Below are 12,139 nucleotides of genomic sequence, written 5' to 3'. Positions count from 1 at the left end.
AAGCAATCCCCACAGAAATGGAAAGTCGGTCACTTTTTAAAGTTATTATTCTCTTGACCTCCATTAGCATTTTATATATTTTTTTCTTTTTTTTTTTTGTTTTTTGTTTGTTTTATTTTAGCATTTTATATTTTTAACCCATCTACATAGTTGCTCATTTAGTCCTTTTGATTCAAAGATTAAGGTTATCTGTTGTAAAATAACTCCTAGTTTCCTTTTTATTTGTAGTTGTTTGGGATACTGTTGCTTAAGCTTTTATTTTCAATCTTTGGCTTGTTTTGTTTTAGCTGTAGTTTTTGTTTAAAACAGTTTATTGTAATTAGTTGGATTTGGCTTTTGTGATCTAATCTGAGAGTATTGAGTTGACAGTTGACATTCATTTATTTCACATTCATTTTATGTCATGCTTTGTTCTTGTTGCCTTTTTTTTACACCATATAATCTGATTTTCACCTACCTTTCCTTTACTATCCCGGATTTTGTTTGATTATATCATTTATCTTAATTCTGAGAGAGAGAGAGAGAGAGAGAGAGAGAGAGAGAGAGAGAGAGAGAGAGAGAGAGTGTGTGTATGTGTGTGTGTTTTAGGCAGGGTCCCACTCTGTCACTCAGGCTGGAGTGCAGTGATGGAATCTTGGCTCACTGACCTCCTGGGCTCAGTTGATCCTGCCTCCTGAGTAGCTGGGACTGCAGGTACACACAACCGCCACACTCCCACACCCAGCTAATTTTTTGTACTTTTTGTAGAGACAGGTTTTCGCCATGTTGCCCAGGTTGGTCTCAAACTCCTGAGGTCAAGCAGTCTACCCACCTCGGCCTCCCAAAGTGCTGGGATTCCAGGCGTGAGTCACTGGGCCCAGCCTGTTTGTCTTCTTAAGTGTGTGCTTATATCTCTTGCTTACTTAGTTTATCAGCTTTAAATGAAGTCCTTTGGCCCTGTGTATAAAAGCTGAGGAACTCCCTCTCCCTTCCTGTTTCCTGTCCTGAATTTTAATTATGTGTATGTTGTTATGGTTTGTAAACGCTTACATTTTATTGTGTCACTACGGTTCACAGGTATTTTCATCTTAGCTCTCTGGTGAAAATAATTTAAATGCTCAGTGCCAGCTGTTTTGCCATACAGTAAGTCCTCACTTAGTGTTGCCAGTAGGTTCTTGGAAACTGCAACATTAACAAAATGATGTATAGCAGGTCCTCTAATAATGTCACTTCCTTATAAGTGATGAGAGAAAAATTGATTTTATTTTTATTTTTTATTTATTATTTATTTATTTATTTTTTTGAGACGGAGTTTCGCTCTTGTTGCCCAGGCTGGAGTACAATGGCGCGTTCTTGACTCACCGCAATCTCTGCCTCCCAGGTTCAAGTGATTCTCCTGTCTCAGCCTCCCAAGTAGCTGGGATTACAGGCATGTGCCACCACACCCAGCTAATTTTTTGTATTTTTAGTAGAGACAGGGTTTCACCATGTTGGCCAGGATGGTCTTGATCTCTTGACCTCGTGATCCACCCGCCTCAGCCTCCCAAAGTGCTGGGATTACAGGCGTGAGCCGCTGCCCCCGGCCAAATTGATTTTATTATGTATAGTTTCGCTCAAATTCAAAGTTTCCAAGAACCTATTGTCAATGTTAAGTGAAGACTTACATTCCTCAATTTATCTCGATTGATTAAATATTTTCCATTAGGAATTTCTTCACAAAGGACTCATGGAAACTCTACCCTTTGAGTTCTTGTATACTCAAAAATGTTTATCTGTTGTCATTATAATCAAAGTGAGTTTGGCTGAGTATAAAATTATATCACACTTTTTTTTTCCTCTAAGGGCGTTGTAGTCTGTGTTCTTTTGTCTTCTACTATTGAATGGTACTGTTTGGAAATCTAAAGTCAGCCTCATTTATCCTGCTGGGTCTTTAACCCCAAAATAGATTGTTTAACTTATTTGCTTAGGTATCTAATGGATTTTTTTTTTTTCTCGTGAGCCTTAAAGTCTGGTAGTTTTTCTAGGATATGTGTTGGTATTGCTAACTCTGTATCTTTTCCTAGGAACATAGTGAGCCTTCTATTTCTGGAAAGTTATCTTGAATCATATCTTTGAGTATTTCTTTATTCTAATCCTTTGGTTCTCTTATTCAGAATCTCCAGTTATATGTAAGGGGGTCTTCATTATTGACCTCTCTTATGTTTACTACTTTTTCTTTACTTTTTAAAACTTCTTGCTCCTTTCCATTTGATTTGTTTATTGAGATATAGTTCACATACTATAAAATTCACTCTTACAAATCAGTGGTTTTTAGTATATTGACATTTGTACAACCATGACCACTATCTCATTCCTGAATTTAGTTTAATTTTGCCTGCTTTTTTCAGTCGTGCTTTCTTTATCCCTTTCTCTCCTTCTCTGTATCATTGAAGCATATAATATCAGTTTGTTTCATAATTACTAGTATTAACTTTGGTCACTTCCTTAAGGGGGTATCTGTCAGATTTCTTCATTGTACTGTTACTGTTTTGTTCGTTCATAATCTGATATTTGATAGCATTATCAAAGGCAATTTATAATTTGTGGGGAAGCACTTTGTGACTATGTAAATATCCTGGGGGTTTGTTGTTTCTTTCTTTTTTTTTTTTTTAACGAAGTCTCGCTCTGTTGCCAGCCTGGAGTGCAGTGGCACGATTTTGGCTCACTGCAACCTCTGCCTTCCGGGTTCAAGCCATTCTCTTGCCTCAGCTTCCCAAGTAGCTGGGACTACAGGTGTGTGCCACCACACCTAGCAAATTTTTGTATTTTTAGTATAGACGGGGTTTCACCATGTTGGCCAGGATGGTCTTGATCTCTTGACCTCAAGTGATCCATCTGCCTTGGCCTCACAAAGTGTTGGGATTACAGGCCTGAGCCACTGTGCCCAGCGTGTTTTTTTTTTTTTTTTTTTCCCTGAAACAAGGTCTCACTGTGTTGTCCAGACAGGAGTGCAGTGGCTTGATCTCGGCTCACTGCAACTCTGCCTCCCAGGTTCAAGCAATTCTCCCAGCTCAGCATCCCTAAGTAGCTGGTACTAAAGGCATGTGTACCACCATGCTTGGCAATTTTTTGTATTTTTTAGTAGAGATTTTCTAAATCGCTGTATTTTTAGTACAGGGTTTCACCATGTTGGCCGGGCTGGTCTTGAACTCCTGACCTCAAGTGATCCGTCTGCCTTGGCCTCCCAAAGTGTTGGGATTACAGGTATGAACCGCTGTGCCCTGCCCAATATCCTGGTTTTCAACAAACTTACTCATTATTTTTAGCATCCATTGATAATTCTTAATTGAATCAGTTATTAGCATGGTGATTGCTAAATGTAATTTTCTGACTCCTTCATTCCTTCTACATTTCAGTATGGCCTCATGTATTTTATTCTAACAGCTATCATCCCTTGTTAGCGGTCTTCATTCACATTGACTTAGATGTGGCCAATGGGAGCCCCATCCAGCTGGTTCCATTGTACTTTTTATTTGTTCCTATATTCCTTTTAGCATGTCCTGACTTCTAATGCAATAAAATGTTTCAGGTTTATCTTGCACCTTCCCTTTCCAATTCTAGAATAGCTATATACCCAGGGAACTCTGATTCCTTTTAATGGGGAGTACTATTTAGAAACCTAGGACTGGAGCACCAGCTATGCTCATAGCATGGGAGTGTCACTGCTTCCAGGCTCCTGCTGTGTCTATTCAGAGTCCACTACAATCATCCTATTTCTGTTTCTGTAGACTGTATTAAAGTTTCATTCTTCATCCCTTCCGTTTTCCTCCCTATAAATTAGCACCTTAAAGCATTCCTAGAGGTCACAAGAAAACATTATATTCAGTTATAGAATGCAATTTTTGTATGGATAACAAATCTATGTTTGTGAAATCTGATTCTGCCCATCATCTATCTTTTTGCAAGGTCTTTTTCTATGAAAAGTGTGTTTTTGGTTTTGTTATTGTTTTTTGAGACAGAGTCTCGCACTATCGCCCAGGCTGGAGTGCAGTGGCACAATCTCTGCTCACTACAACCTTTGGCTCCCGGGTTCAAGCAATTCTCCTGCCTCAGCCTCTAGAGTAGCTGGGATTACAGGTGCCCACCACCACGCCCAGCTAATTTCTTGTGTTTTTAGTAGAGATGGGGTTTCGCTGTGTTTGCCAGGCTGGCCTCGAACTCCTGACCTGAGGTGATCTGCCTGCCTTGGCCTCCCAAAGTGCAGGGATTACAGGCATGAGCCACTGTGCCTGGCCAATCCCTTACCTTTGCAGATGGAGAAACTGAGACCTAAGAACTGAAATTACTTAAGTTCATGATTAATTGCAGAGCCAAAATAGAGTCCAGGTCTAACTTCCATACTAGAACGCTTGCTGCGGGTAGTGGAGAGAGCTTGGGTTGACGGTACCTGCTAGAAGTTTTCATGGTTGCTAGGTGGATACAGCACTCTTCCTTCTGTTTTGGCACTCAGGCATCCAGATGGGCATTGAATTTTTCCAATAATTTGTCATTTGATGACCAGGAAGGTAGCAGAAAACAAGATGGTGCAGACCAGCAGCTATTTGAGGATGTGTCGTTGTCTGACTAGACACCAAAAGGCTAGAATTCTAAGTAGTTTCAAAACTCTTCCTACTGGTTGGGCTCAGTGGCTGACACCTGTAATCCCAGCACTTTGGGAGGCCGAGGTGGGCAGATCACAAAGTCAGAAGTTTGAGACCAGCCTGGCCAGCATGCTGAAACCCCATCTCTACTAAAAAAAAATACAAAAAATTAGCCAGGCATGGTGGCCTGCACCTGTAGTCCCAGCGACTTGGGAGGTTGAAGGAGGAGAATTGCTTGAACCCAGGAGGCAGAGATTGTCATTTCATGACCAGGAAGGTAGCAGAAAACAAGATGGTGCAGACCAGCAGCTATTTGAGGATGTGTCGTTGTCTGACTAGACACCAAAAGACTAGAATTCTAAGTAGTTTCAAAACTCTTCCTACCGGTCGGAGTGCACCACTGCACTCCAGCATGGGCAACAGAGTGAGACTCCGTCTAAAAAATAAACAAAAGAACAACAAAAAAAAACCCTCCTCCTATCTTTCATAGTCCCATCTGCTAACTTTCTGCTTTCTTCAAAATGCTCTGATGGCCAGGTGCAAGTGGTTCACGCCTGTAATCCCAACACTTAGGCTGAGGCAGGAGGATTACATGAGGCCAGGAGTTCAAGACCAGCCAAGGCAACATAATGAGTTGGGCCCCTGTCTCTACAAAAAATAAAAACTGAGTTTAGTGGCATACAGCTGTAGTCCCAGCTACTTGAGGGGCTGAGGCAGGAGGGTCACTTGAGCCTGGAAGGTTGAGGATGCAGTGAGCCATGATCATACCATGCATTCCAGTCTGGGAGACAGTGAGGACCTGTTTCCAAAAAAAAAAAAATCACAGAAACCAAAAAAGATCCTGCTCTGTTGACAAACAGGGTCTGTTGGTTTTCTTTTTTAATATTTTCAGTTTAGCAATATTTTGACATCAACATAGTTATATTGGTATAAGTTTCTTAAAAAATTAAATACAGATATATCATATGATCCATTCCTGACTGTCTGCCCAAGAGCAGTGAAAATGTATGTCCACACAGAGACTTGTATGCAAATGTTCATAGCAGCATTGTTTGTCATAGTCAAAAAGTGGCAACAACCCGGAGGTTCAGGAACTGGTGACTGGATAAGCAAAATGTAGTTATTCTTACTGTGGAATCGTATTCACCCATAAGAAGAAGTGAAATACTGACAAGTTATAAAATGGATGAACCTCACAAACTAATCTTAAGTGACCAAAAGACCTTGTTATGATTTCAGTTAGTTGAAATGTCCAGGAAAGGCGAATCTACAAAGACAAAGTACATCAATGGTTGCCTCAGGCTAAAGTTGGAAATGAAGGAAAACTTGCAAATGGTCATGAGTTCTCCTTTTTGGGGTGATAGGAGTGTTCTAAAAGTGGGTTGTTGTGATGGTTGCACAACTCTGTTAATATACTAACAATTATTCAGTTGTATGCTTACAGGCGAATTTTATGGTATGTACATTCTATTTCATAAGGCTTTAAGAAATAGTTACATTTAAAATTTGATGTCTGTAATATTTGTCACATTTATCTTATCCTGTGTTCATTATTAAACATTTTTATACAGCTTGCTTTCCACTTTGAAGTATGATTTTCAAGGAATGCTAATGTCAAATGATGTCAATGGTAACAGTAAAAATAGCTAGCATTTGTAAAACGGTTACTGTGCACCAGACATTATGCTAGGTACTTTTCAGATTATCTCTCAATAGCATTGTGATATTGGTACTGTTATCCTCATTTTACAGCCAAGGAAACAGACTCCTAGAGGTAAATAACTTGTCCAAAGTCACATAGTAAGGAGACAAGGAGACAGGAATTGGAACCGAGTCATTTGTAATCTCTGTGCTCCATATGTGGATATGCAGTGTTTTTGGTGGAGGATTGTACTGCTTTTCATATGCTGTGATTGTGTTAAACACTCACGTATATATGCCACTGGGATGCATGCTCTACATAACTATTTATGTGTGGTCTCTCTAGGAAATTCAGCGGGCATTTGGTATTGACTGTTTGCCATAGAGCTGGTACAACATAGTGAATCTTACTATCAGTTTTACTTCTTTTTCTCTACTCCTCAGCCTTAATTTTAAAGACCCTGAAGCAGTCCGAGCTCTGACTTGTACTCTCCTAAGGGAAGATTTTGGACTTTCTATTGATATTCCGTTGGAGAGACTAATTCCCACAGTTCCGTTGAGACTCAACTATATTCACTGGGTAGAAGATCTGATTGGTCACCAGGACTCTGACAAAAGCTCTCTCCGAAGAGGAATTGACATAGGTATATTGTTTTAAATTCGTTTTTGGCTAAACATAAATTTCATAAGTTTTGCATGTTCCAATTCTTTGTAAACTTTTCTACTGGGTATTTGTTGTTGTGTAAGAGAAGCTGGCTGCAGATACAGGTTGAGCATCCTTAATCTGAAAATCCTAAATGCTTCAGAATCTGAAACCTTCTGAATGAGGATATGCTGCTTAGAGGCAATGCGTATTGGAGCTTTGCAGATTTTGGGGTTAGGGATGTTCAACCAGTAAATATAATGCAAATATTTCAAAATCTGAAAAAAAGAAACTGAAATCCAAAACACTTGTTATCCCAAGCAGTTTGGATTAGGGATCCTCCACCTGTATTACTGTTCTTATTTACTCCACCTGGCCTTTTCTCCCATTGATTTCTCTTGAGAAGGGATTGTCAGTCCAAACAGGGAGCAGGAGGTTAAGGGAAGTACAAAACCAAAGTGAGACTCTCGCTTGCTTAGCTTTTCATTTTCTTTCTTTCTTTTTTTTTTTTTTTTTGAAATGGGGTCTTACCATGTTGTCCAGGCTGGTCTTTAACTCCTGGGCTCAAGCAGTCCACCTGCCTCACCTTCCCAAAGTGCTGGGATTACAGGCATGAGCAACTACACCTGGCCCTACTTAGCTTTTCAGATTACTACATTGATGTCTGTGTCTGTTGGGCATTTTTTTTACTCTGGATTTTGCTCTTGTTGCCCAGGCTAGAGTGCAATGGTACGGTCTCAGCTCACTACAACCCCTGCCTCCCAGGTTCAGGCGATTCTCCTGCCTCAGCCTCCCAAGTAACTGGTATTACAGGCGCCCACCACTGCGCCTGGCTAATTTTTTTGTATTTTTAGTAGAAACAGGGTTTCATCATGTTAGCGAGGCTGGTCTTAAACTACCGACCTTAGGTGATCCACCCGCCTTTTGGCCTCCCAAAGCTCTGGGATCACAGGTATGAGCAACTACACCTGGCCCTACTTAGCTTTTCAGATTACCACATTGATGTCTGTGTCTGTTGGGCATTACTTTTACTCTGGATTTTGCTCTTGTTGCCCAGGCTAGAGTGCAATGGTACGGTCTCAGCTCACTACAACCCCTGCCTCCCAGGTTCAGGCGATTCTCCTGCCTCAGCCTCCCAAGTAACTGGTATTACAGGCGCCCACCACTGCGCCTGGCTGATTTTTTTGTATTTTTAGTAGAAACAGGGTTTCATCATGTTAGCGAGGCTGGTCTTAAACTACCGACCTTAGGTGATCCACCCGCCTTTTGGCCTCCCAAAGCTCTGGGATCACAGGCGTGAGCCACCGCGCCTGGCCAAAAACCTCAGTGGAATTTCTTGAGGACTTTGCAATATAATTCTAAAGGTTTTCTGGAAGAATAAATCATAAACCAAAAATTTGAAAACTCCAGCCTGGGTGATAGAGAGACCCTGTCTCAAAATAAATAAATAAAGTAAGATGTTCTTTTAATATAACTTTTTCAGTAAAGACTGTCCAGTTTCATTCATTTGGGAGAATAAGTGGAGACAGGCAGAAATGAAGCCAGGGCATGTTTTGTAACTATATATGTGCATTTGTTATAGCCGAAGTTTTCATTTAATAGTCCATTTTAGGAAAATTTGAATTAGCAGCTCTGTCAGTATTTCTTTTCTCTTCTTTGGTTTGTTTGTTTTTTTGTCTTGTTTTGTTTTGTTTTTGAAGTGTAGTCTGGCTCTTGTCACTCAGGCTGGAGTGCAGTGGCGCCATCTCGGCTCACTGCAACCTCCGCCTCCTGGGTTCAAGCAATTCTCCTGCCTCAGCCCCCCAATAGCTGGGATTACTGGCGCACACCACCACACCCAGCTAATTTTTATATTTTCAGTAGAGATGGGATTTTACCACATTGATCAGGCTGATCTCAAACTCCTGACTTCCCAAAGTGCTGGGATTACAGGTGTGAGCCACCGTGCCCAGCCTCTATTTCTAACTTAGTAGAATTAATAACAGTTCCAATTTCTAGATAGTAGTAAATGTTTAACTTTGCTATTTGCATGCATTTTCAGTCCTCATCCCACATGATCTTTTCAGCTGCATTTACTGATCCCTCCTTTCTCTTTTGTTCACTCTCCTTCATTTGCTTCCATGACACCAGACTCCTCCGCTGGTTTCCCCTTGCATTAATATGCACTGTTCTCTACTTTTCCACTGGATATTGGTATTTTTTACATAAGGCTCAGCCTTTAGCCACTTTCTCACTCAGCAACCTACCCTGGGCAACTACATTCACTTCTATGGCGATTTCCTACCTCACTGCAAATAAGCCACATATTTATATGTTTCTCCGACTCAGATTACTTTTCTTGACCTCTGATCTCACGTATATGAGAAACCTGGATGTCTGAAAAACATCTCAGACTTGCTGAAACTTGCTGTGTCCAAGACCAAACTCACACTCTATTTCCCTAATCCTGGTTCTCTGTTACTTATTTCAGTGAGTCTACCATTGCCCACCTTGTGATCCTTGATACTTGCTTCTCCACACTCACTAAAAAATGTCTGTCACTATTTCCTGTTGACTGTCTCTCTGAAGTGCTTCTGAAGTCATCTGCGTCTCTCCATCTCCACTGCTGCCCTAGCCCGTCATCATCTCTCACCTTGTCTGCAGAAGAACTTCTCAGCAAGTCTGCTTAAAAAGCTTCACAGCCTGTTTGGTACTAATTTGATTTTAATTATGCCCCAAACCCTCTAAAATAGCACTTGGGGATAGAGGAGGTTAATGGATTTTAATTCTTCACGAGGGGCACTACCTAACTGCAATCACATCCATTCTAATTAGAGTTTTATATAAATTCTTCCCCCAGACTCCATCAATTTGCTCTAATTCTAAGATTACGTACTTTCCATTTTTATTTATCGTTACAAAGATTATTACCCATTTAAAAATGTCATTTAGCTTTCTGAGGGGATTTCTGTCCTATAAAGGACTAGTAAAGAGTCTTTTGCATTCTATTAGAGTGCAAGTCTTTGGGTCTTGAGAATTAAGAAACTTTTTTTGTCTGTGACAGATCTTTTATCTGTTACCCTGGAGGTAAGTGTACTTTTTTATCTTTTTTTTATTTTTTAACTTTTTTATCTTTTAAATGAAATTGACATTGGAAGACAGAGGCAGAGTTGTGTAAAGTCAAAGATCTCATCTGGATTTTTTTCCTACAGAGTTGAAAGTACAACTGAAATTTTCTTACGTGTGTATCTGGCTTACTAGAATGGCTGTCAGGAGCTGAATAATTGTGGTTTCTGAGAGGACCTTGAGTACCCTTTTCCACCCCTTCCCTCACTACCCCACAATGGTCCAAGGACGTGCTTGTCAAGTAGCATTGGGGCCAGGATACTCTCAGGCAGACGTGGTAGGCAGCGCAGCATTCACTGACCATCGAAGAGCTTCAGTGTTGAACCGTCGTCTTTTCTAGCCTGTTCAGGATGCCTAAGGAGGAAGCTGGATGATCAGCCTGGATTTCCTCTGGGTTAGGAATATCTAGCCTCTGCTGCTTCCTGCCATATCCTTATGAGGTTAGACCAGAACTGGGATATGGCAGATGAGAGCAGGCCTAGAGTAGCTGGTAGAGGCTGACTACTTTAGGCCTTTGGGAGAAACACTGGCTTTTCTTCTGTTGAATATATATTTTAGGATCTAATTGGCCAAGATAGTCAATATTGTAAAAGACAGAGAGAGAGAGAAGAGAGACAGACAGACAGACTTGCTCTGTCACCCAGGCTGGAGTGCAGTGGTATGATCTCGGCTCACTGCAGCCCCTGCCTCCTGGGTTCAAGCGATTCTCCTGCCTCAGCTTCCTGAGTAGCTGGGATCACAGGTGTAACCCACCACTATGCCCAGCTAATTTTTGTGTTTTTAGTAGAGACGGGGTTTCACCATGTTGGCCAGGTAGGTCTCAGACTCCTGACTTCAGGTGGTCCACCTGCCTTGGTTTCCCAAAGTGCTGGGATTATAGGTGTGAGCCACCATGCCCAGTCTGTAAAAGTAATATTCATGGTTAGTATATAGTCTAGTCTAGGGCTAGGGGTTCTATATAGCTTAGTACCAAACCGTAGTGGTCAAAGAGTGTTGTTTTTTTTTTCTTTTGCTTGAAATGTTTGCCTCTTGAATGCCTCCCTTGAAACTGTGGTGGGGCTAGCCAATGACTCTGATGTCTTGGCTCCAAATCAAATATTTTCCCGTGTCTCAACATGTAAGAAATGAGTTCTTTAGGGGTTGTTTTTTTTTTTTTCCTACTTCTTGTTTCTTTCAACTGACAACTTACAGACATTTGGGGAATTCAGCAGTTTACTATACTAAAAATTTTATACCCTACATATTTTTTCCTGCTTTTGGAGAATGGAATGTATACTGATCTGTTTTAAGTTATTACTAAGGCATTTTAGCAAATAGCACTGATTTCTTTTAAGAAAATTGAGTTTTGTATGAGATTTTAAATGAAGACTTTTTATAAAGTAAATCAACTGAGTTTTGGGCATTTTAGGGTAATTAGTCATGTATTCCTTGACCTCTGCTTACGTGTACTTTATTTTTTATACAACACACAAAGGAGGTCAGCAAGTTTTCTATCCTTTAGGAAGTTTGAATCTAATTAGGAGGTAAGACTAACATACATGAAATGACTGGGGAACCAGTAGCTGTAATATATATGAAATCAGATACCAGCTTGTGATTTCACTACCAAAAAATACAAAAATTAGCCAGGCATAGTGGCATGCACGTGTGGTCCCTGGTACACGGGAGGCTGAGGTGGGAGAATCGCCTGAGCTCAGGAAGTTGAGGCTGCAGTGAGCTGTGATCACACCACTGCACTGCAGCCTGGGTGACAGAGTGAGACCCTGTCTCAAAACAGAATTCTGAGAAGAATTGTGTTTTCATGATTATTCTAACCTTTCCCTCTGGTGTGTAGAACGTGTTTTGAATTTTCATTTTACTAGGTACAGGGGCCTCCTGCATCTACCCGTTACTTGGAGCAACCTTGAATGGCTGGTATTTCCTTGCAACAGAAGTGGATGATATGTGTTTCAACTATGCAAAGAAAAATGTGGAACAGAATAACTTATCTGATCTCATAAAAGGTTAGCGCCACAGAATGAATACCTCCAAACTTTGTGTTTTCTTTCACCTGCCTTTTTAATTTAACACATTTCATTATCTTTTTCTTTAATATGCAGACTTTGGTAATTTTTTAAAATCTGGTACTTTGTCATTGGATTTGCTGTTTTGA

General features: G+C 40.6%; 1 protein-coding gene across 3 annotated transcripts in view; it reads left to right on the top strand.

The window, feature by feature from the left end:
* METTL16 (methyltransferase 16, RNA N6-adenosine) overlaps positions 1-12,139 on the top strand; it is a 73,446-nt gene that overhangs the window by 23,090 nt on the left and 38,217 nt on the right. For 2 of the 3 annotated variants that reach the window (XM_064378111.1, XM_064378112.1), the window contains exons 3-4: positions 6,684-6,883; positions 11,850-11,990. In XM_064378111.1, the coding sequence (XP_064234181.1) occupies positions 6,684-6,883; positions 11,850-11,990 (341 nt within the window). Of the gene's footprint in view, positions 1-6,683; positions 6,884-9,450; positions 9,572-11,849; positions 11,991-12,139 lie in introns of those variants that run through there. The other variant, XM_064378114.1, reaches the window with a different exon arrangement.

This window comes from Aotus nancymaae, unplaced genomic scaffold (genome assembly GCF_030222135.1).
Source record: "Aotus nancymaae isolate 86718 unplaced genomic scaffold, 86718_ANA_hifiasm-v0.15.2.pri h1tg000018l, whole genome shotgun sequence".
Classification (NCBI taxonomy): Eukaryota; Metazoa; Chordata; class Mammalia; order Primates; family Aotidae; genus Aotus; species Aotus nancymaae.
The sequence above is the reverse complement of the archived record's forward strand: the minus strand, read 5'-3'. Positions and strand labels throughout refer to the sequence as shown.